Source organism: Pithys albifrons, chromosome 12 (assembly GCF_047495875.1).
Source record: "Pithys albifrons albifrons isolate INPA30051 chromosome 12, PitAlb_v1, whole genome shotgun sequence".
Taxonomy (NCBI): domain Eukaryota; kingdom Metazoa; phylum Chordata; class Aves; order Passeriformes; family Thamnophilidae; genus Pithys; species Pithys albifrons.
The window spans coordinates 9454337-9479994 of NC_092469.1; the positions used below are offsets into that span (position 1 = coordinate 9454337).

The window sequence follows — 25658 nt, forward strand, 5'->3', positions numbered from 1 at the left end:
CAATTCCCTGCAGAAGTGTTACTACATATGCTTTGAATCTTTATTTTTCAGATGAGCTCCCAAGTCTAACTCCTTCCTCCCTGTGCTTAAAACATATGGATTTGAAAGCACAGATGTGGCCTTGAAGTTTTTGGACCAGGCCCATCTGGGTCAAACCCTACATAGTTTGACTAGTAGTTTCTTGAATAAAATTCTCAGAAGTCTTCATTTTTTCTTGTTCTGAATCTACTACGCACTCCCTTTTATCTCTCCTAGTTGAACTACAAGGATCTCAAGGGAGATGTGATTTTCATAAACAGAAAAATAATGACCAGACAGAAGAAGGAAGGAAATTTTTAATGACTGTGAGAATTGTCTTTATGAAGCAGTAAGTTTCCTTTTAGTTTATGCTATATGTAAAAAATACACCATTCATAAAATGGAGTAAAAAGGGAGATTCTTTGAAAATCTCATCTACTTCAATAATTAAAAAAAAGCTGAAGAATACTTAGTCCTCCTGCTGCCAGCATTTTGAGTCACTGTGAGAGGGTTCCGGACCTGACCCTGAAAACTGCATTTTGGCATTAACAGTGACTTCATTACGATCACTTGTGTGCGAAGGGATGCCCGTGAAAAACAGTTTGCAGGACTATGTCAATAGAACAACTGCTTTTCCAGACACGCTGGCTTCCTTCGCAATCCAGACCCAGCCAAGCAGGCACACGAGGGGCTCAGCACAGCGCCCGAGCACAGGGGTGCGGGGAGGCAGCGTGCGGACACCCCGGTGCGGGCTGCCCGGTGTCCGGATCCCTCGGCATCCCCGAAGAGGCGGCCGGGAGGCGACCCGCACCCTTGCGGGGACGCTGCTTTTGGGCGGGCGGGGACAGCGGGACCCGCGGGGGCAGAGCGGCCCCTGCGCACCCGCGGAGGGCGGCGCTGCCCGGCGGGCGGGCGGGGGCAGCGCCGCGGATTGTCCGCCCGGCGCCCCCGGGGCTGCGCGGGGCGCGGGGCGCGGAGCGGGACCGGCCCCGCCGCCCGTGCCTGGCTGGAAGTGAAACGCGCCCCGGCTGCTCCTTTTTCTTTTTTCTTTCCTTTCTTCTTTCTTTTTTTTTTTCCTTTCTTTTTTTTTTTTCTTTCTTTTCTTCCTTTTTGAGCCTCCAAAAGGCTCACTCGCCCCTTTCATCTGCCGCCGCGGCCCAATGGGAAGGCGGAGGCTGCCTGCAAGTGGTCTAATCTCAATGAGGTGTCAATCATGTTCCCCGGTGGGTGAAGTAAGGTCTTTTGTAACCGCCTCTGTCTTTGGGAAAGAGAGGAGAGAGGAGGAAGGCTGGAGCGGAGAGGGGGACGCCGGACCATGCTGCAGGAGAGGAGCTGAGATTTGAGCTCGCTTGTGCTTAGCAGGGAAAAGCGGAGCACATGGATTTCTAAACACGCTGGGATTTTATATATCTACAAAAATAACAACAAGCGAACCTGACCCTACTGAACACAGTCAAATGAATCTTAATTGCAGATCAATGCAGAGAGATGGGGAAACTTCACTCGAAACATGGTTAGTTCCTTTCACTTGCTACTTCCTCAGCCCCTTCCCCTTTTCGGATTTTACTCGGTTTGTTGCTGTGATTTTATACTGGTGTCTAACGATCTTCCTTTATTATTTCCCTCACACACTTTCCTCCGGATCTGCCTAGCTGCCGTTTGTAAACCCAGAGAAAGTCCAGAAGGTAGGGATGGCTCCTTATTGCTAGTAACTTTGAACGCCTTCCTCGGGTCCGCCTGGCTGCCCCCGGCCCCCTGCCCTCTCCCCTCAACTTTCCGCCGCGGTTCGCGCTGCCCGAGCCCACCCCGGCTCCGGCCCCGGCTCGAGTTCCAGCCCCAGTCCGGCTCCAGCCCCAGCCCCACTCCAGCCCCAGCCCGGCCGGGCGCGGGGACGGCCGCGGGGCCGAGCGGGCTCTGCGGGCTCTCAGCGACGGCATTGTCTCCTCTTTTCTAGGTGATAGTTTTGCGGTGAACGCCTCTCTGGCTCGCAAAGGGCTGGAGGACTGGATGGTGAAGCAGAAATACTCCGGGGGCAGCAGCAGCGGCGGCAGCAGCTCGGGACTCCAGCAAGGCTGCCAGCACCGGGCCGTTTGCAGGCTCTCCAGCGCCAGGGTATGTCAGCTTCCTCGCTGCCCCCCCGCCCCTTCCTTTTGAAATAGTGAACAGCAAAAGCTCTTTCTACATCCCTCTTTCCCTCCCAAAGGGTGGTTGTGCAAAGGAAGGTTTTCTTTGCCCTAATGTTGCTCCAAGAGGCTGCCCCGTGGGTGGTTTCTTTCTGTCCTTTGATGAAGTTGGGAGCTGCAGAGCAAACTTGGTGAGGGTACAAAAGCCGGAGGAGTAAGGGAACCTGACTGCTAGTGTTAGGGCACTACGATTAGAACAAAACCCTTTACAAACGCGAACAAACAGAATCTCTGGGAAAAGCCCAGCACCCATCCAGTATGCTCACGCTTGTGAACCCTGTTTAGTGCAGAAGTTTGCCTGTGACATTTTGGCAGGAAAGGAGAAGTCTCTGAAGAGTGTATCGTTATTTATTTGCTCTTTGCTAGTAATGTGTGGCTGACTTCCTCCATAAGAGTTACTGCACATGTCACTTGTCCTGGCTGTTCCCACACTGGTCACTTTCTAGCCCTTCACTTTTCTTCAGTCCTCCATGTAAAGCAGGGCTGGAGGAAGTATTTGAGTTGCTTTTTTCTTTTATTTATCCTTAATGTTGTCTCTTTAAACAAAAAGGCATGATGGGAGGTAAACAGACTTAACAATTCTTAGATATGGTCCTTGTAGTGTTCCAGGGTATGATCCAGAGCTTATTCATGTTTACTGAAAGACTCTGACTTTGGATCAAGCCCTGAAAGCTTCATCACTGGAGAGGTAACCTGAGAGATGGGGAGATTGGAATCTGTGCTTCCCAGCAAGCAACATGACTCTGAAAGCACAAGCAGAGCAGGGCCACCAAACCTCCTGCAGGCTCTTCTCTTTGTTAGCTACCAGTTGTATTGTCAGAAGCCTGGACTTCTTGTGTCTCAGGAAAAATTAACTTGCAAGTGAAGAATACCACATTTTTTGGTATGATGTTAAAGTGAGTAGAGGCTGTGTAGTATGGAAAAAGCTGCTGATGACTTTTTAGAGTCCACTAGTATTGTATTTGGAGGAGGATAAATTGTGAGTCACTAGAAGTAAGGCCAAGGGGGTAAGATATTGTTGTGTTTTAATTGTTGAGCATAATCACCTTTAACTTGGTATGGTTGGTTGAAGTGATTTTTATTGTGCTTTACTTGGAAGCAATATGTCCAAAGAAAGAAGTTGTCTTTGGTAATAGTACATATGTGTATGATACAGATGTGAATAGTAGAAACACGTGTTTTTAATTATTTTTCAATTATCACAATTTTTGTAAGTCAAGCTTTTTAGATGTGTTCTATCTTTCACACGTATATTTTCTAGAAAAGCTCAGTTTACCAAACTAAAACCAGAGGTTTAAAGTACGAGTTTGTGAAGTGTATTTTCTTCCACAAAGTTAATTTGCTACCTGAATAGAAGGAGCAAATATCTTTTGTCAAAGAAACTTTCTATTCCGGAGACTCTTCAGTTGTCAGTTTCACGAGGTCTGCTCAGCTGGAATGACAGTAGAAAGTGTTTCTCTTCTTACTCAAGAGGAAGTTCTCCTCATGATGCCTCAGCAATTAGCAAGCCATTAACTAAATATTAGTCTATGGTTTTAGTACATTATAAAACTGTAAATAGGTTTAAGTGTTTTTAAAAGCACTGTTCCCATGAGGCTTTTTACTGTCATCCTTATAGAGCTGTTTCTGAATGTTCAAAAATATTTGCCATTTATTGCCTAATATACTTGGAAGTGTCTCTATGCATATGTAGCCTGCTAATTTATTTAGTTTAATTGTCATCCTGTCACAGGCACACTGGGACAGCTACATTAAAGTTCCTTTAATATATCAACTTTTGGAATATAGGAGGATGCATTTCTAATCTTACATTGGAACCAGATGTGCCATATGTACAGTCATTTTGACAAGGATTATGGAGTCACAGCTATTGACTCTATAACAGAGATTGCATGACTGCTTCTCTTCTGAGATCTCTTTGATCTCTTGTATAATTATACCAAGATAAAGTGAATTGTAGCTCTTGGTTCTTTGTTCACCTCAAGATATAGACATAGTAGTGACTTCCACTAATGGTTTACTCATATGGAATTGTGTGGGACACTTGTGTAGTCCCAGCATTAACCAATGGCTCTTCTGTTTACCACTTCAAAATTCATCCTAAAATGTTCAATAAGCTTACAAGGCTCTGTGAAATGGTACAGTTTTATTGTGTCACAGCTGAAACTTTGGCTTCTCAGTAAAACATGGGGTGTTTGCCCCCAGATAGGTCCTAATGGCTGCATTTGTGATTTATGGCAGAAAGAGTTAGATCAAACACTGATGAAAACATCTGCATTTGCAGAAGCATCCAGCTGAATTAAAAAAAAAATAACAGCCCTAGAAATACTTCTCCTACAGGGAATCCTTAACCAGAGCTTTGTAGATGGTGGTTTTGTTGGTTCTTAGGGCATATTTAGTGAAATCCAGTTCACTCCAAACACCTGTTGATGGGAGAGGAGAGCACTTAATTTCCAAGTCTGAAACTGCAAAGATTTGAATAATTTTTACCAGAACTTGGATCTGATAGTGCAATTTGTCTTAAATTACTCTATATAAGACAAAAATTCTGTCTAGGTTGTAGTTGAAGGCAGTTTTCCTCAAGAGCAGAGGCACTGAATTGTTTTGGTGAAGTTAGTCATACAGGGGAGATGACACTGAAGTTCAGGGGATTCATGCAGCGGAATGAGTGACTAAAACAGGAAAACAATAAAGTTTCATTTGTACTTCACTCTAGAATGATTGAATTTCAGTAGTTGTGGAGGGGAGGTCTTTACATCAGTTCACTCAAGGGCTGTTTAACTCAAGGAGAATTCAATTATACAGCATATTTTCTCTTCCTGAATGGAAGTTTTGAGAGTTTCTTGGTTAGAGCAGACTTCCCTCCGCTGGGTGTTGTCCATATTGTGTCCTATCCATCTGTGTCTCTCTCCTCCAAGTCACTGAAAGAACAGTAATTAGTGTCCAGCTATTGCCAAATGCACCAGTCATCTGAGAAGGGTCTCCTAGTAAACTGGTGGGTGAAGACATGAGCCAAGGGAAGGGGAGTGTGCCCAAAATATGCACTTGTGGTGCGTATGCAACTGGCCATGCTGGGCTGAGAGCTTTGATCTCATTAAACCATTGCCACCCGCCCAGCAGGGGCTGCTCTGCTCTAAATGTTTTAATGACTGTGGAGGCTGAGAGCTGTGCTGCAGCCTTCCACACCATGTAGGATTAAATAAAAAAGGAATTCTGATGCATCCATGAAAAATACGAGGTCCAGAGTCAACTTCTAGTTTCAAAGCTAATTGAAACCACTGAGGTTGTAAATCTGTTAGAGCAACTGAATACACATCTTTTGCTGCTTCATGATAGAGTTGCACCCAGAACAGTTTTCTGGTGCTGTGAATTATCCTGTATAATCCTTAAGCTTAGATTTATTCAGTGTGTTTACTTTTACAAACTATTTTTGGAGATCAACATTGTTTGCAAATATTCACGTATTTATTTGTTTAACTGAGAAGTAGTTCTGTTCTAGAGGGGCAAATATTAAATATGACATTTCCTTAGTTCAATTTACTTTTATCTTCAAAGCCATAAGAAATTTTACCAGTTTCTTGTGTGTCTCATTGACATCTGTACTTGGTAATGGAAAAAAATAATTAACTTTCAAACCAACTCTCAGTGAGCTGCATTGAAGGTAATCAGTTTAGGTAAAATAGAAAAGACTGTATCTTACCACTTGTGTTGAGCTCTTTGGTGCTAGTGATCCTCATATTCAACCCTAATTAATGTTAATTAGAGTTGAATATCTGGTTTGGGACTAATACAGTGTGAAATGCTGAGGCACATCAATACTTCAGAGGTGGGGCTTGTTCTCCATTTGTTCTGTGCGTGTAACTGCCAGTGACATTAATGGGCATTCCTTGCATGGCTGAGAGGAGACAACACTAGTGTCAACTTCTCTGCTCCTCTAGTGTGATCAATCTTAAATAAAAAAAAAAAGCCCTTTCCAGTCCTCCACTGCTGAGCAGTGTGTGTGTGTGTGTGTGTGTGCATATTAAAAATACATAGCCTTCTGGAAGACACATCTGAGGAGGTCCTTCATCCAAAATGAAAATAATAAACATGGAAGACTTTTTTAGTGGTACGTGCATACTGTGACTTAAAGGCTGTTGAAATGGAAGATGTAATTGTAGCACTACTTTGGGGTGATTTCCTGGGTAGAATGACATCTGGAAGATTGCCTTCTTACTGATATGGTGACAAGAGCAATGGAAATTCCTGTGGATGCTATCTTGTGTAACTGCTTGAAGAGATCTTTTTGACTGAAATATTTTCAAGTCCATTAATGTCACTATTGTATAGATAATTATTCTTATTGACTCTGAGGATTAGAATAAACAGACTCAGCGGTGACAGATATTGATATGGCTAAAAATATTTTAATAGACAAAAATATTCTGTATGGCTTTTAAAATAAAATTGCCAAACTTTGTATTGAAAGACAGAAAAGCAGAATCTTATTTAGTGTTGAAATTTAGTGCCAACAAACCAAGATAATTTAATTAGTGGTGTGCATAGTATTATCTTGACAGCTCTGGTTTGGGAAAATTATAATATGAATATTAACAATCAAAGAGTCTCTGAAAGTATTAGTGCCATGGTGATGAGATTAGTGAATTGGCCAATACTCCAGCAGAAAGCTGGATTCCAAGGGAATTATCCTTGAATGATACCAGTTGGTGCAATTAAAAGCCACAATTCAGTTGCCATATGGAAAGTGTTAGGCATCCTTACATGGTTTCAAAGTTATGTGCCAGAGGTTAAATTGACATATGAAGAAAAGCATAAATTAAATATTTTGTGTTATGAAATTAAAAGTTGACTTTGCTTCAGCCATATGGAGGAGGTGGATGGAAGACAGTCTGCATTTCATCAGGGCTTGTTTTATAGATGTTTCAGATTTAATGTGGTGCACTTTTAATTTGGCATGTTGATTGGAAAGCCGAATGGCCCGTGAAGTTTCTGCAAATAGTCTCATTAAAGTAACTTTTTTTTGATCTCTAACAACCCTCTCTCTCTCACCTCCTCTAAAGTGGAGCTACTTAGGTTGGTATTTGTAAGAAGAAAGCATATTCTGTGTAGTAGCTGACTGAAGTCCTCATCTATATCTTTTGGGCTATGGATAGTCCCTGTTGGCTCAGTGAAATCTTAATTCTTCTAAATGAGAAGGCCTTGGTTCTTGAGCACACTTTCTTCTGTAAATTGGGATGAAAAGTAACAACAATATTTTATATTATTTAATGTCTTAAGTGTAAATAATGTAGTTGAGACTTCACACCAAAACTTTAGTTATAACAAAAATGGCACACTTGCAGCACATGATTGTCGACATATGGGAATGTTTCTTACACAGCATTCATTAACAAAAGGGTTTTCTGTAGGTTTTGAGATCTGTAATAAGACCCAGGAGGATCTTGGTAAGTGGCTATTTGCAGGCACCCATCAAAAGAAGATCTTAGTTGACTTTTATGGTTTCTTTTGAGTTGGGTTATAAAGAGAAAAGAGAAGTCTCTTGAGTATTGAAACTTTGTATGAGTTAGTTTTTGCAAAGTTGGGAAAGTAATTGTTCAGTGGTGATATTTAAATCAAAATGGAACATTGCTCCCAGTGCTGCAGATGTTGGCCTTTATAAAAATCTTTGCAGATGGATTTTGTTTTGTGAATGTCAGCAGCAAAACCTGGTTGGAAAGTAAATGGGAGATGTTCCCATGTATACAACACTTGAAGTATTTTTATTATTTTTTTTTGTAATGGAACCACTTTTCTAGTTAATATACTAGTTACTCTGAACACTTGTGAGTTTTTAAACTATGTGATATTTATAGATATCTTTTCATGGAAAGTGAGGCATAGTTTTAACTAAAAAAAATGATGTGATGAAATGGTCAAGTATACTTTCTCTGTGAATTTATTTAGTCATATCTGCCAATACTGGCAGGAAAACTAAGCTTGTATTTACTCCTACAGAGTAACTACAGCACTGGGAGACTGAGTTGGACTGTATTCCATTCAAGAATTACTAACCAAGTTCCAAATGCAAAAATCTTCATTGTGTCTGATTTCTGAGCCAGCAAAGTATGTTTGTATTGCAGTATCTCATGACATTTGTCTTGTGGTGGTGGAGCGCCAGTAGTGTTGGCTGTGCTGAAAGGGCTGTGCTGGCTTTTAGCATAAGCTAAAAGAAAAGGGAAATGATTTGTAAAAGTTCAACTACTGCTCTCCTGGTCTCTCTGCAAGGGGGGCAGTTGAACAGTACATTTGCTCTTTGTGAGCTTCTGGATTTATTGTCATGAGAGCAATATGGCATATAAATTTGAGTCTTCTAATTTGAGAAATATCAATGACAGAACATGTGAGAGATCCTTTTTTGAGTTGGAAAGTTCTGTATAGTTAGTGTCTTCCAAAGAGACTGTTGTCCTGTACCCGCATGCCCACTGTTTCATAAGGAGTGATCCGTTGGCTTGCCATGCGAGTTGGCTTTCCAACAGGCTTATATCTGCAAGAAAGTGCTGAGATAGATTCCTTAACCCCTGTAAGTCCCTCCCGTGACTTGATAGGTGCTCATTATATGTCAGAAATTCTTCTAGTTTAGTTGTACAGAATCTAATTGTTTGAGGAAGGGAGTTCTGAAGTCTCAGGTTGGAACATCCTGTAACACCTGTGAAGTTGAGTGGCACTGTCTTCATTTGTGTTTGTCAAAGTAGAAATGAGACAAAGAAGGCCAAGGCCCATCTGGAATTAAATCTGGCCAAGGATATCAAGGAAAAGAAGAAGGGCTTCTTCAAATACATCAGTAACAAAAGGAAAACTAAGGATAATGTGGGCTCATTACTAAATAGAGAACCTGGTAACAGAGTTGGAGAGAAGTCAGAATAATCAAATGCCTTCTTTGCATTGGTCTTCACTGACAAGGCCAGCCCTCAGGAACCTCTGACCCAGAAGACCAGGGTAAAAGAATATTCAAAGACTGACTTTCCCTGGGAGGAGTGGTCAATACCACAGAGTGCTTGGCAGCCCTTTGGAAGCCCTTTGGAAGCCCTTTGGAAGTTAAGAGAGATGGACAGAGAAGAACTGTCCGAATTTCAACGAAGGCAATGCACAATCCTGCACCTGTGGAAGAATAACCCCACATATCGGTACAGACTGGGGGCTGACCTGCTGGGAAACAGCTTTGCGGGGAAGGACTTGGGGGTCCTGGTGGACAACAAGCTGTCCCTGGGCCAGCAGTGTGTCCTGGGGGACAAGAAGCCCAATGGGATCCTGGGATGTGTTAGGAATACTATTGACAGCAGGTTGAGGGAGGTGATCCTGCCCCTCTAGATAGCCCTAGAGTTCTGTGTCCTGTTCTGGGCTCCTCAGGACAAGAGAGGCACAGAGCTCCTGGATTCCAGCAGAAGCTGCAAGGATGATTAAGGGACTGGAGTATCTCTCTTGTGAGGAAAGGCTGAGAGAGCTGGGTCTGTTCAGCCTAAAGAAGAGACAACTGAAGGGTGACCTCAACAATGCCTGTCAGTGTCTGCAGGGAGGGTGTTGAGAGGCTGGAGTCACGTGCTTTTTTGTGGTGCCCTGTCCAGCAATGGGCCAAGAGGCAATGAGCAGAAACTGACGTACAGGAGGTTCCACCTGAACATGATGAACTTCTTTACTCTGCAGTGACTGTACCCTGGAGCAGATTGCCCAGAAAGGGTGTGGAATGTCCCACACTGGAAATGTTCAAGAACCATCTGGACATAATCCTGTATCACATGCTCTGGGATGATCCTGTTTAAGCTGGGAGTTTGGACCTGATGAGCCACTGTGATGTCTTCCAACCTAAACCATTTTGCAATTCTGTGGCATGACCTATTGTATATTACAGGGCAATAAATGATCCTGTTGTTTAAGTCTATAAAACTTCTAGTGGAGTAAATATTTTTGCTCCTCAGATGACCAGACAGTGGCCACAGTGCCATCAGTGCCTGAGAAGCTCCTCAATGGCCAAGAAGAGCCCTGTAAAAAATACAGATAAAAGGTCCCACCACATGCTAACATCTCAGCAGGTGTAATAGAAGACACTCTGGTTCCCTGGTTCATACCAAGGTCACTGCTAAACAGATATGAGGAGTTGTTCCTTAAACCTGAAGCTGTTTGTAAAATTTAATACTTGTAACAAGCCTCACCAAGCAAGCAGATTTTCAGCTTTTTGTTAAAGCTCCAGTAGTTTTGTAATTTATTTGGTCTGAGAATTCGGTGGAACCCTGAAACTCATTGGGCTGACTATGAGAGGGTATCTTGCTTGCTTATAACTTGAAAAGGGCCATCTGTCAGTCTTGCTTTCAGTTTGAACGGGTTTGGATTTCAATGCAGGCTCAGTGGCTTTAGTCCCTTGTATCATTTGCAATAAGAATACCTTGAGAATGTGAGATCCTACCTTAAATGTGGGAAATCACTAACGTTTTGAGGAGAATGTGAGATCCTGCCTTAAATGTGGGAAATCACTAATGTTTTGAGGAAAATTTGCAGCAGAGAACTTTTAAAGTGCCTGGAATATTCAGCCATGTATTCTTGGACTTCTAACTAACAAATGCAGGCAGTGTATGTTGCTTTAGCTCAGAGGTGGATTGGCATGTGGTCAGAACAGTCTGTACACTGTCCATCCAGAGAAATACTTCGTATTTTGTGATTAGGGTGGAATTTAATGCATTTGGGGGCATTACTGTGGCAGCTTTAAAGGGATTACGTATATTGAGGTTCCTATTAAAGTATAACATTGTGATTCAAGATCTGTGAAAGAAAATCATGCATGGGTGTTTGATCTTGGGGTGCAGCCACACATGCTGTGAGGCATAAAATAAGGGGATAGACTCAGTAGGGAAGTGACAGAACAAAGTACTGTCTTGCAGGAGAAATGGGATTTGGGAGCAGCCTCAGATCTTTTGATCCATACTCTGATGCGAATGATGAGTGGTACGGAGGTGACAGATTTGTCTTGGGGGAGGAAGGAGAATGGTGGGTAGTGTGTTGCATTGCCCTTGGAGATAGTTTTATGTCTGATTCCCCAAAGGTTTGATAGTGGTGGGTAAGGACTAAGCATCTTCTTGTCCTATCTTAAAAAAATCTTTTATAGTTCCAGGACAGTTAGTTTCAAGAGAGTTAGGTAAAGAAGGTAGTAGCTGTAAAGCTAAGCCTTATCCGTTAAGTGCATATAAAGAACAAATGCCTGTTTGGGGGAGTGGGAATTTTCTCTGAGCATAGGGCGTCCCAGTCCTGAGCTCACAGAATAACAAGCAGTCTCTGTATTGCGTAAGATGCTGCGGTTAAGCCTGTATCAGTGTTTCTGTAATAAACTGCTCTTTTTGAAACAATAAATAATAATTTTGCTTGTGAACTTTCCAAGTCTCTCTCTGTTCATATAGTGTACGTGTGTGTACTCTACAGACACTCATTCCCCTGTAAAGAGAGAACATCATAGTCTAGCAAACAGAGTATCTGTCATTCCAGCTGAGCAAAGGTCTAAGGCAATAACCCAAAATATCCTGGAAGAAATTCTAAAAAGCATTGAAGAAATCAATCGTCTGATCCTAGAGGAAGGTCTTTGATGTAATCCGGGTAAGTTTATACTGGGAGCCTGCCTATTTCTTTATGGTCAGCCCTAGACTTTCTATGTGAAAAGTGGATCAAATAATTTCATAAGCTCCTGCTATAAAAAAAGATGGTTGATAATTTTCTAAAGCATACACACTGTTTAAATGTAGATTGTGGCTTTTAGCAGAAGCCCAGGTGGGGAGGAAAGGCTTTTCAAAACAAGTACTTACAGGAAAATAAATAATACTTTGATATTTTTTCCCATGGAAAAACTGTGCCTCATTTAGCCATCCTGAATATTTAATTTTATTTTGAGGATAAACTTCATAGGTTATCTCAGTTAAAGCCATTTTTATTTATGCAAAGCTTATGTGCAAGGTCTTGTTCCTGATGTGGATATGTATGTAAAAGTAGGTTTTTTGGAATACCATAAATAAATTACATTTAATGTATATTTTTAACTGATTCAGTGCAGTTAGGTAAGACTGCTTTTACAATTTTTAAAAATTCTGCATTATTTCTCTGTTGTGCAAAACCCCTGCTGCAATAGATGAGAAAGTTCTCATTGCTTTTAATGGTTTTGTATTGGGTTCTCTGCCACATCAGTGGAAGATGAGGGAAGGTTCAAGTAGTGAGACTAATAGTCTTTTTATCTGGCAGCTACATTGCTGGTGTAATGGCAATGTATTTTCCCCTGAAGATGCAGTTTATCTGATCATTTTATGACAGGTTCACAAAAGTTTTTCCCAGCTGTACTGCCACTTAAATTCCCATTTGTAATTAGCAATGTAATTTTGCAGATAGGTTTAAAAAGCATGTTTGAAAGAGGCTATTCCCACAGTACTGCTTAATACCCATTAAAATGGCATATTTTTATTGTATGAAGGTGCTTTTTTATCTAATTAGGTTGGTTTGTTATAATATTGCAGCACTGCCTTTTTTTTTTCATTTCATTTGTACTGAAAGGCAGTTTTCAATTGTTTATTTATGACCAATATGAAGCACACAAAATCTTTAATTCTGAACTAATGTGTAGCATAAAGAAGTAAATGATATCTCTTCTTATATAAGATATTTTGCAACGCTTTGCCTTGAAAGACAGTTGCTCTTGGATTAAAACATGGTCACGTGTAACAGAAAAGAAAGAAACAAACCCCAGCATTTGGAAAAGAACTATTCACTGATGCTGCATAAGCTTCATGGGAATTTGGTCATCAACCTTACCATGGCACTCTTTTCCAGATGTGTCCATTTATTTATTTCTTTATTTAAAATACCATTTAGAAAAGGAAAGAATGAAAATTTGTGTGAGAATTGTGTGATGAAAGTCAAAATTAAGACATGTTGAAGTAGTTCTGTGTCCTTGGACATCTGCTGTTACCCAGGAGGGACTAGATAGACTGTAGCATGCAGGTGTTGCTTGTGCATATTCATCAGACATACGTGTGCTATTTAAATATGGAACAAAACTCTGCTAAAACAATTTAACCTTCATCTATGACCACCTCTGATTGTCCCCACTGTGGAAAGACAGAAACCAAAGGCACTGCAGTGGAAGCCCCTTAGATTTGCCAGTAATTGAATAACAGACAATGGGCAATGTCCTGTGGGAGAAGCAAAAAGACTGCAACAGTGATCTGCCCCTCCTCCTGTGTTTCTGACGGCAACATGGACAGTCTTGTCTCCTCAAAAATGAGGAGAATTTCACCACCACTGAGAAAAGTAGGAAAAATTGTCAAACACAGAAGAGCAGAATGGTTAGACAAGAAGAATGCTATTCTTGTGCCTTTAGGGGTATGTTTTAAGAAAGAAAAAGGTCCTGGCCTACTGTACAGTCTGAGTGACTCCTGATATCAGCAGGAGCCCTGTCCAAAGGCAGAGTGAGGTTTGCTCCTTCCACGCTCTCAACTGACATGGAGTCTAGTCAAAATCTACTGTTACTTCGTATCAATTCCAATGTCCAGTATCAGAACTGGATAGCCGGTGCTGCCTTCAGTTAGAGATTGTTTTCTGAGATGCATGCTAGTCTGAGAGACATGCCAGGTCGGGGTGGATTTGCTTGAAATTGTATTGGCATAGCTTACTGATGCCAGTGGGCTGGGTGCTCATAGCTGATGGCAGGGCTGGGTGGAGGAAGGTTACTCTGCTGGAAAAGCAGTCTTCTGATGTTCAGTTTTATTTGTCTGTAAATGGGGAGGGGAAAAAAAAACATGAGTTACCTGGACTTAGCCATCCACAGCCAAGTATCTTTCTTCTCATGATGTGTCATACCTAGCTGCATGCCAGACTGTATTGTAAGCTTTGTGAAATGCTCGTTTGCATTGGCCCTTCTTGCAGGGTGATGCCTTCCTTCTGTGTCAGCAGGTAGAGCACCCTTTCGTCTGCTGACCGAAGTCTGCATATGGCTGGGCTTAGCCAAACTTTGCATGTCTGTTGGAACTACCTGCCTGTGTTGTACAGAGAGTCAAATGGTACATGTGTTGCCATGCAGGTTTTGACTGTATGGTGTTGATAGGACAGATTTTTGGAGTGAGTGATCTTTGTGGAATAGAAAGGGTTACGTTGTTGAAGTTACACAGGCGCCAATCCACTGGCACACCGCAGGTGATCTTGGAGTGAATGTTGTTTAAAGCGCCTGTCCCACGGTTTCACAAATGTGCTCTGACCAGAGGATGTTTTTCTAACTTCAAAGGGCTTCTCGGGCTGGCTCGGTGCCTCACAGACTGAGTCCACAATTTCTCTCTGCTCGTGATGTGTTCTAACCATGTGTGATTTTTTTTTTTTTTGGTATGTGATGTTTTCTTAAAGCAGCATTGACCTGTGTTCAAGTGAAACTTGCTCTTAAGCTTGTAAACACAAACTTGTCGTGTGGGCAGTTTTCTTAACTTGATGTGTGTATTTTTTTTTAAGAGCAAGAATAGACATCAAAAGGAGGAGTAATTTATAGGGAAAAGAAATAAACTTTAGCAGTCTTTTCAGTTGCACCATCCAGAGGCTTTGCCTTGAAGATCAAAGTGTGGGTCCTTTGCTGGCCATAAGGAGAAGAGTGTGTTTCCACCTTGGCACTGTTAGTGTTACAGTAGGGGACTTTGTCTGAAATGTGCCTCTGCACCAGGAGTGTGCAAAGGGGGAACACAAGACAAAAAGGAGTAAAATGTGGAAAGAACTTAGGACACTTACCAGTGATCCAATTTTTTTTCTTTTCTTCTCCCTCTTTTTAACAATGATATACTAAAATAAACTTTTAGGAACATGTTTATATGGTTTTGAAATACTAAAGGCTTCTTTTTCTTCTGTAGTACTCTATGGTATAGTTTTCAGAAGGGGATTACATTTGCTTTTTAATGCTGAGAATTAGAAATGGCTGGTACTTTGTGGGCCAAATTCTTTTACTATTGAAATCCATTAACTCTGCTGAGAGCAGGACTAGACCCTGAAATATGTGCTGAGGTACATTCTTCTGCAGTGGCTATGGTTGTGCATCTGGGAAGATGTAGTTAGTGTTCGCTGGATTGCATTGGTGGAAACTGCTTTTTTGCAATGTTTTTTGCATTCAGTAAGGCATAAAAAGTAGGCTAGTTTGAGGTTTTAAAGTAATAATTTTTAACAGCAGCAAAACAAACCTTTTCCTCAAAGAAACCAATACCTTACAAGCCAGACTATAATATACTCTGGCAAGGGATTGAGAAGTATCATCTGCTGTGGGAGTAAAACATCACACTCTGAGTGGTGTGCTGTGAAGAATGTATCTCAGCTGAGCAGTGAAGTTTTGCGCCTCGTGAGTAACAGTACTGCAAACTAGCACTTAATAATTAATCCAGCTTTCAGAGGCAGCTTGATCCCAAGGTCTTCATCCAGATGAGATCCTGGAGAATTTAGTGATGTCTAGGACCTAAGCCCTAGCAGCAAACAACCTGTGCTACCCTGCCATCCCATGATTATCAACAGGAACCATCCCACCACATTTATTTTGGCTGATTTTAAAGCAGGTGGCCAGAATGAGTTCCTAGTTTCAAAGTCACAGCTGCTGCTTTGAAATTGTGTAAGAAGGGCTTTGGTTTCTTAACACAAAATAACTGAGCTGCTGTTTAGTATTAGAGCATCATTATTCTGGGAAATGCACTCTTCGTTTTAAAAATATCTTCTGTATGGAAGTTCAAAGTTTATACCTCATGATTCTAAGGTCAAAGAGCTGAAAAGCTTCCTTGTTTGACTGATGATTGTAAATACTTAAGGATTCCTCTGTGACTTGAAATGAAAGGAACCTGGAGGTAGTATTAAATTGACAGCAACATTAGAAACACAGAGTTACTGCAGGGATCTCTTGTTTGTTGGTATTAAATAATTGGGGGGGAATTTTTTGGTAACTATAATTTATGACTTTTCTCCTTTTAACTTGATGTCTTTGTGAAAATTACCCCCAAAATGTTATATGTTTATCATTAAATCAATTAAAAGACCAAGTGGACTTTATACCATCCCAGTAATGATGCTGTGATTAAGTAGAAGGACATGCTCTATTATAAATCCCCATTTCCTCTCCTTGTAAAATTTTATTTTAAAATGAGACTTTTTGTGTGACTTTTTCAGTAGAGTCAGCAACAGTGTCAGCAGAATGGTGAATTTGTGTCGCTGAAAGTATAAAGAGAATTCATGAAGGAGTTTGTGTTAAGCATAGTTTTCTTTTTTATAAAAAAGGATTCTATTCACTGTGGTTTTTTTCTTCTTTTGTATTCCTTGCTACCTTATGATATTATAATGTTTTTTGCCTACTTTCAAAATTTCATAGGTATATATTTATAAAAAATATATGTCACGTAAGCCTTTTTCTAGTGTAAGAGAAAGTACATTTTATGCAGGGTACACAGCATGGGGGTTTTCTGGGCCTTCAATCTCATTTGATCCTGTCTCACAAGAAATATATCAAACAGGAATGAGCAAAATGCAATCCCTTCAGACTGGGTGAAAATGCACTCTTAAGAAAGAAGACAAAAGAAGGTTGGTTAGAGGAAAGGCTAGACTTTTTCTCTGAAAGGAGGCCTGAAAAAAGCAAGTGGACAGAAAAGAGAGTGTTTTTTCAGTTTATGTAGACAGGCTTGGTGAAGGAGGGAAAGGGCAAAATTAGGGTTCATCTGGTATTGGGGACACAGTCAAAGAAATTAATGCAATTTGCATGCATAGGATTTAACAAAATAATTGACTTGGTTGTTATAGAAGAGGTCAGAATGGGCACATTGGAAGTACAGGCAGTACAAATGGGATATCCGGGCTGTGCCCTTAATCCTTTTGGCTTCAGTCATAAAATCATTTTTGCTTGTATTTTTATTTTTGTGACAGTAATTACCAGTAGCTCAGTCTGTTGGCAGCTGCTTGTTCTAGCACAGCACTTCTTAGATTTAGCCGTTAGCACATGGTACTGGACCTTATTTTATATACAGGTATACATGGCAGAGAGATCCCTATGAAGTTAAAGCTCTCCGTGGTTCAGACACAGGTTTCCTGCATTCCTTGCACCTCTGATAACAAGGTGTGCCTTTGCTAACTGGTCTGGCTGGTGTTGCCCCTTGGGTCTCTGCTTAGCAATTGGGATTTCCATGGGGAGAATGTCAGGCCTGTTGTATTTAAGGAGATAGGGTAATAGGTTAAATACAGCTTTCTTAAGCGCTCTGGATCACAAGGTAGTAGGCTTTGAAGTCATCTGAGATTAGAAGACTGGTCTGACGGCTGGGATGTGAAGCTGGGAGGTGTTTGTGATGTGGGTGGTCAGAGACAGGTAGCCATTGCTGTGATGCTACCTGGTCTCTGAGACTGAATTTATGGCTTAAGAATGAAGTCCAGGAGCCGTGTATTTCAGTACAGATCCCAGCTTCAGCAGTATATCCTTTCTAAAAGTTGCTTAAATCTTCATAGAGACACGAAATAACGAAACACTTGCCACTCATTTAGTCTCATATGTCTTCTCTTAGAAACTACGGATTTTATCCACTTTTCCCCACTTTCCCACCAGAGAAATATTTACAGTTCATTAAGAACTTCAGTGCCAGCTGTCCACTTAATTAATTGCTATGCTTTTATGAACAAACCAGGTATTTATCACCTATGAAGTAAGAAAAGAATGAAAAAGAATGTTTGAATTCCCCTTGAAGTTTATAGAATCTCCCCTTGCAAAATAACCCAACCTGTTACATTGTTTCTTTTGCTCTACAGTAATCTTCCTGCAATGTTTCAGAAAGGAGCCTTTCTGAACGGTCCAGCTCTTGTCACAATCCAGTGGCTTGAGAAGTCTAATTCTAAAAAGTTTATATTAATCAAAGCGGGTCTTATATATGCACAAAAATGACATTTTCCTTCTCGCTAATTGAATGAGGGCTTGGATGGTGGTGAGACAGAGCTGAATCTCCCCTCTTGTGGAAGCCTGTGCAAGGACACGTGCATTCAAGGAATGCAGACTTCCTGCTCATTGTGGTACCTTGCTCTTGGTAATGCACATAGATTCAGTGCAAGAATAACAGGAATGTAGGGATAGAGAGTATAGCTGGCATATGTATAAATCATAATAGGTGTATAATATAGGATGAGGAGAATGCCAGACTTTTACCACTGTTGCTAAATGAAATGGACTACACAGACATAACTAAAGCGGGAAGGGAAAGGTTTGTTAAAAATTCGACTGAAGATCAGCTCTACACCAGATAGACTTGAGACTTTGCAGGAAGATGAGCTTTTTTCTTCCGGTGTTTGCTTGAATAATGAAATTACCCTCTCTTGAAGGTTATTCTTTGGAGTAGCAGAGTTTGTACATGAGTGAAACGCATGTCAAAATGTTTACAAAGAACTGAAGTGGAGTGGTGAGTCAAAGCAATAGGCTTTTCTTTGCACTGGCTTTGTAATGGAGAGCCTTATAATGAGGGTGAACTATGCCTCCTATTCCGGTGGGCCTTTGTGCTATCTAGAGCACAAAGTGTGGAGCAGGTTTACAGGTTAATTAACACCTCTTTCCTTCTCCTTTGGTGCTGCCTGTGATTTGCCACTCACGGTCATACTTAGCAATGGTGACTGATGGTTAGTGATGGGTACTCCCAAGCTTTTTAGTTGTTGCAGCTAAATTCTCTGCTGCGAAGTTCGAAGTTCGTTTGTTCTTTTAAACAATAGAGAGCAGTTAAATGTGTGGTGCTGAAGAGGCACTTAGTGTCCTGTCAGCCTGGCAGCAGCGAGCACACTCCCACAGCTGCTGTGCTGCAACAAGACACATCCCAGCCTGTAGCTTCCCTGCTTCCCACTCCTTGTTAATATGAGAATTGAGGCAAATTCTGCCTGTCTAAAGGTTTTTGTGGCATCTCAAAACCTATTATTATGTATTTAAGGGTGATTTTTCTGAATATTGAATTGTAAGGATGGTTTTAATCTAATAGCTCTGTGGTTTTGAAGAGTTTGGTCAGTGTGGCTGGAATCACCATGCTTTAGTCTATGTGTTGAATACAAGGCATTTGTTGTTGCTCCCCCGCTTTGGACACTGCAAGTTTTCTTTGTCACCTATTGTCCACAGATCACACTTTCTCAACAGTTGCCCTTTGCTTCATTCTTTCCCTCCCAGTTCCTCAGGTCCCAATACTATATGTGTTAGGTGCTTCTATGTTAATAGCTATTGCCTTTCTCTTAGCTTGAGTGGTTCAGAAACTAAATCTTGGTGAGAAACAAAGCCACGTGGTGGCCTAACTAGCAGGGTGCACATTTGGATGTGGAACACCAAGAACCCCTTTGCCATCTTGTGCTATCACCCCAAACTAACATCTGAGGTACATACACACCACATCTACTGCCTGACTATACCTTACCATCCCATACCTGCTGTACAGCTATACAGGTTGCTAACAAAAACCACGTGTATCATAGACATATTTTTGGAGCTTAATAAGTATCTCATCACACCTCCTATGTCCTTAAGTGCCTGTTTGTGAGTTGAGAGACAGTGGAGCACAGCCCAGCTCAGGAGCAGAATCATTTTGGGAAGAGAACAGTGCAGAGGCAGTACTTGCTGCCTTCCTTGAGGCAGAGTGGAAATTGGAAAGGAAACTGTAATTCAGTGAATCATAGTCATCTCTCAGACAGCTCCAGGGCAGTGCAGCTCTCAGCTGCTGCCTTGCTCGCAGTGGATTATAGGGTCATAATACAGCCCACTATGCTGAAGCATAAAAGCAGTAAATTTATCCTTGGGAGCTGCTTTGTGTTGTCTAGAAATGAAGAATTCCTCTGTAAGAATGTAATACTTTTTATCCAACTTCCCAATTCCCATGCTTCAGCAGTATATTTATCTTCACCATTTTCATGCTGTGAATACAGGAAGGCCAAGAAACATGTATAAAGGACTTCCTTTACAGCCAATGAGATGTGCAATGTAGCATCCTATAAAGTTAACAGGGATTAAGGTGAATGACCATGTGAGTAAGGGAGGCATCCCATCAGGAAATACCTCTGTTTCTGTGCAGAAACTAAAGCAATACTATCTACAGACTTTGAATTACAGCCTTGGACAGCTAAACAAAGCTAATCCCCAAAGATGTTCTATTAAACTCATTTCCTGTGTATGGAACAAATATTGTAGGAGTTTTGAAAAACATTTTCCAACCATTGTTAGAAGAGAGTTGGTTTGTGAGTTATAAAATTCTGATCTGGGTTCAGACTTTCCCCATATTTGTGGTTTTGGTTTGAGTCTGGGTCTTGTTAGCAGGGATATAAATGTTAAAATTCACCCATGTGACTGGAGATGTTCTATGTTAGTGGTGTAAGTCTCACTTTTTCAGCATGTCTTTGTTCTAGAAAATATTTCTTTCTGCTGGAGGCAGATCCTTTCTTTTACTGGGCAAATTCTGAATATTCAGGCAAATACAGGCAACTTGACTAGGCCTAGTAGAGCTGAAAATGTAGTCTTAATTGTCTATTAAAAATAATATTTTTCTCATCAATTCTCTTGAAGTCAAAACTTGTATGTTCTTACAGAGAAGGCAGTCCTATTGTTCTGTCTTTCTAGGAAATATTTATTGTGTTGTTTCTTGGTTTCAGTTTGATAGCTTGCTACATTTCACTACTCAAATAATTGAAACTAATTAATTTCTAGATGGGAAAGGGTTAAACTAAATAATGAATATCCTTGGTTTTGGAGAACTTTGGGTGAAAGATGAGCACTAAGGACTAACTCCTGCAGTAAGCAGAACCTTTAGAACCATTCTCACTTTAGGTAAAAGAGCTGTCTGCTCAGATCTGTTAAGCTGGGTCTGACTGGGCAGTATGTTTATAGTGTGGGAGGTTAGGGCTCTAAATTTGAATTCTTGTCAGAAGACATGATTTATGAATGGCAGTGAGAATTAATTACCCAAAAGTGAACAGAACAAATTAGCTAGATGTGGAACATGCTTTCCCCTGGGCTGTCACCCATTGCATCTGTAGCTTGATGTGGGGCACTTAATATAATTTCAGACTGGCTTCATTCTGAGCAAAGGCTGATAATGTGTGAACACGTGTGGTGGTCCTGGGAAGGTGGCAAGTGAGCCCATCGAACGCTGTATGGTGTCTGTTTTCAGAGAGAGTTTTAGTGCTGACTTTTGTAGAGTTAGGCTCTGGCAGTTATAATTGTGTAGTAGAGAATATTACAGAAAGAGTGATTTCAAATACTTGGCACTTTGTCATAAATTTAATCTATTTACATATTTCCTGTACCACTGTACAAACAAACCAGTGGGCAGAGTCCCGAAACCATTTTCTCAGGCAGAGTTCCAGTTGATACCAAAGAGGTCAGAATTAAAATAATCATTTGTTTGAAAGCATTTGAATGTGACCTTTAGAGAAATCCTTTTCCTTTTGCTGACTTTTGCACCCCTTATTGGCGAATTACTGAAAATCAGTAGGAAGTTTCAATGAGTGCAGGCTATGGCTCCACCTGAGGTGTTACTTGCTCTTCCTTTTGGATTATCACAGGGAACATCACTTCCTAGCATGGATCTAAAGTATTGTTACTCTGTCACATTGAATTTGCAAGTGCTCCTCTTAGCTCTTTCAGATGTGTGGTGAACTTACATGTATTTTAGTGTAGATGCTGGGGCCAGACCAAGCCTGGTAGCGTTTTGAATGCATGTTAGAGATCTTATCACACAGGCAGTATGTAATATGTGGTTCTCTGCCACCACTTCAATATTCTTTTGTTCCCCAAGAAACCCCAAAAAAGCCAATGAGTGAGCTTGAAGAAATTCACAGAGGAGCTGAGAGTGATGACTGAAAGAGCAAATTATTTCCTGCTTATATAGGTAGGGCCACTGATAAGAAGGCTTCTTATTATTGACATAGAATTAAAATTACTTTTATTTATCAGTAATTTATTGCTTACTTGTGCAGTTTTTTATTGTGATACATTGTGTTTGCACAGCAGCTCTTCTGGAATATCTATTGCAATGAGTTTCCACATGTAAAAATGCCAGTAAGTACTGAGGTAATGACCTAATGGGAAATTAGTCTAGATTATTTGATGCTTGTAAAAAGGTTACTTAGAACTGTGAAGGAATATGATCAGGAATAATAGTGGGGGAACTTGGGAAAAATTGTGTGTAAAGACATGGTAATGGAGGTCTGTTTGAATGGGGAATAATTATTGGAAAATGGTACAGCTTTTAGTTCCACTCAGAATTCTTAAAACTGCACAGTTTACATCCCTTAACCTTTTTGAGTACGTAGCAGAAAAGGTTCTTCAAAGTTGAGTCCATTGAACTCTGTCCGTTTCACTTTCTTCTACTGAAAATATGGACTAATCCTGTGCATCTATGACAGCAAAATCGAAATTTATGAGATTTTTATCCCTTCAATGAATAACTTGTACATGATACCATTCAACATAGAAGTGTTGTTACTTTAGGTATGGCTTTAACAGATTATGTTGATGGCAGTTAGTTATAACTCAGGGATTTGTCCTTTATAAAGATTAATGATCCTTGAAATAATAAATATAATGGAAATGCCTACCCTGGACGTTGTTTTCAATTCATAAACAGAATTGTTTGTGTAAGAGCAGACATCCTCCCCTGCCATTTCCTATAATAGAGCAGTAAGGTTTTGGTATCTCAGAGGTGCTATTGGAGAGAAAAGATCCCTTCATGAGGAACATGTATGTGTTGGGAAGGTCAGAAAGAGGGTGATGACAAGCCATTTTGCAATATCACATTCGCTCATGGCTTATGGGGAGGGCTGCAAAGAGCTTGAAGCTCTTAACACATCTGAGAATTGTTGACTTTTGTTCTGATTGCCATCATTCAGTGGGCAGAAAACAGTTCAGCAGACACAGGGACCAATAGCTTGACTTCTGTGGGTGGGCATTGTTTTGGGGGAGAACCAGTTACTTAGAAATAGGTTTGTTACAATATAGTCCTAGCAGTAAATTAATCATGACATTAAGAGGGAATGTATGCATAGACATTACTTCACAGAGTTGTCATAAATTCTGCTCTTGCCATATTTTAATTTCCAAGGCTTTTGAATCTTAGACAAGGTGCTATAGATGTAGTTATTAAATTCTACGGAAATATTTTTATTGGGTAAGATATTGCTTGATGATGTAGCTGTGAAAGCCAAATTCAGAGACTAGCAAAAGGTCCTTTATCCAGCCATTTAGGAGGAAAAATACCATTTTGTAAGACTCACCTATTATTGAAATTCTCATTTTAATATTACCTTCTTTTTCCTGACTGTATACATGTGTAAATATATATATTCTTATTTATTTATATTGGTCACAGTCTTGACAATGTGGGGTTTGTTCTCTTTGTTACTGGGTCATCAATAACATTGTCATCAATAACACATAAGCGAAAACATTGATTTGGAAATAGTGATTCTGACTCCTGTGGCTTAGAAGACAATTCCTACTGTAGAGTCACCTGAGGAGATGCTGCCCCTTTTCAGCTTTTTTGAATACTCTTGAGAGAAGACATTGGGTAGGATGTAAAGGAAAAAAATGTTTAAAAGTTTACACAGTGTATTTCTTTCAGCGCAAACGTTAACGTAGGTGGAGGCCGAGTTAGACTAAATATTGTTGAGAAAACAGTATCTAGTTCCCTGCATTTCCAACGTTTTTCCTTCATGTCCTTGAAAGGGAAAGCCATGTTCTCTGCACCTTTCTGTACCAAAACACATGTTGCTAATTATTTGGTTTCTCCTGGAGGCTGTTCTTTTGGATGGTGTTTTGCCTTTTCCTTTTAAGCATATGGTTACAGCCAATGTCAGTGGAAGCTTAAAATAGGCTGTCTGCATTGAGGATGTATTGGCAACCAGGCAAAGAATGGCATGGCACTGCTGGAGGAGTTAAACCTCACCTCCTCCCATCCTGTCCGTGTAGCACACTGTGCCTGGCTAGGGTGGAGGTGTCTCAGGATCAAGAACCTTTAAGGCTGATATGGGAGGTCTCTGGGTCAGAGAGGCTGTGGACACACTGGTAGCTGGCTGCTCCGTGGAGTGCTGCCTGCATTCCCTTATACCCCATGGTAACTATAAGGTAATTTGAGGCAGCTTATGCCTTTATTTACCCCAGTGGAAGTGTTGACACGAGCTATTACTGGGGAATGCCTGCCATGTAGCCATACTCTCAGATGTCCTAATGTTGAGAAACTAGCCTGAAGCACTTCACTGAGATTCCTCCAGTAAAATTTCATGGCTTAGTCATTTACTCCATAAACCCTGACAGCAGAGCTGTATCAAATGGCAAGGTCCTAGAGCTTCTAGCTTTGAACAAAATTTAAGATTTATGTTTCCAGTTTAATTTGATGTAATAATAATTTATATAGTGTAAACACACCAGATATATGTTCTGCTGCTGGAATTAATCAGACAAAAGTCATGTATGTAGAATTCTCCTCTTAATCTTTCTCTTGAAAACACAAGCTTGCTCCCAGTTCATATTTAACAGCCCTGGTTAAATGAAGTTTGGCACAAAACAGGTGTAAGCCACTGTCCTGCCCCGCCAGCACACCTCGGTCCTGGCTTGGAGAGCCAGGATTTGGCCTGTCTGACCAGACTGCCAGTTGTGTTGCAGACACTTACTTAGCAGCAACTGGAAGTGAAATCCTTATTTCATTCAACATTGGCCAACTGTCAGATAATAACTTGCAGCCATCATAAGATTGGGCTGGATTTGGAGCAGCAGCCTTTTATTGAATGACACCATTTTCGTTTTGGATCTGCTGAGCCAGCTTGTCCTTCAGAAGCATTTGAAAAATGTGAGTGGTGGATAAGAACATGAAATTTCCCTCCTGCTTCAAATGTGTTTCCCTGTGTCTTGTTCTCATACACACTATTGAAGTCTTGAGTTCACTGTTCAGTCTGTAGTTCTCTGGTGCCGTTTGGCTTCAATTTCCATGAAGGATATTTGGAAACCAGTGATGATTTGGGAGGGGATGAAGCTCTTGTCTTACAAGACCCTTTCCCAAAGCATGCAAATGGTTTCCTTTCTTGTAAGGAGCAGACAAATGCTCTGAGCCCTTGAGAACCACCTTTGTTCCTTGCTCTTGACACACACAACTCAGGACATTTCTGCCAAGAGTTTTACTTGCACTTATGTTAGTGGAAATATCTCTGATAAGAAGCAGTTGTTGTTGCAGTCTTGTGGCTTCAACCGTGAAGGATTTTAACTTTTTTTTTGGATGAAGACTGCTGATCCATTTGTTGTTATGTAAAAATGTGAGTGAGGGTTTATCTTTTCCTTTGAGATGTATGGCACTGGCTCTGCAATTGCTTCCAAGTTTACAAAATGAGTCTGTGGTTTAGACCTCTCTGATAAACATTTTTTGTTGCCGTTGCAAAGTTGGATCAGATTGTTGTTGTCATAATGGT

General features: G+C 40.8%; 1 protein-coding gene across 2 annotated transcripts in view; it reads left to right on the top strand.

Moving 5' to 3' along the window:
- Window positions 1–955: 955 nt before the first annotated feature.
- The window catches only part of NKD1 (NKD inhibitor of WNT signaling pathway 1), a 111462-nt gene continuing 86759 nt past the window's right edge, over window positions 956–25658 (top strand). For both annotated transcript variants that reach the window (XM_071567411.1, XM_071567412.1), the window contains exons 1-3: window positions 956–1531; window positions 1671–1703; window positions 1973–2130. In XM_071567411.1, the coding sequence (XP_071423512.1) occupies window positions 1507–1531; window positions 1671–1703; window positions 1973–2130 (216 nt within the window). In that variant the 5' untranslated portion in view covers window positions 956–1506. The remainder of the gene's footprint in view (window positions 1532–1670; window positions 1704–1972; window positions 2131–25658) is intronic.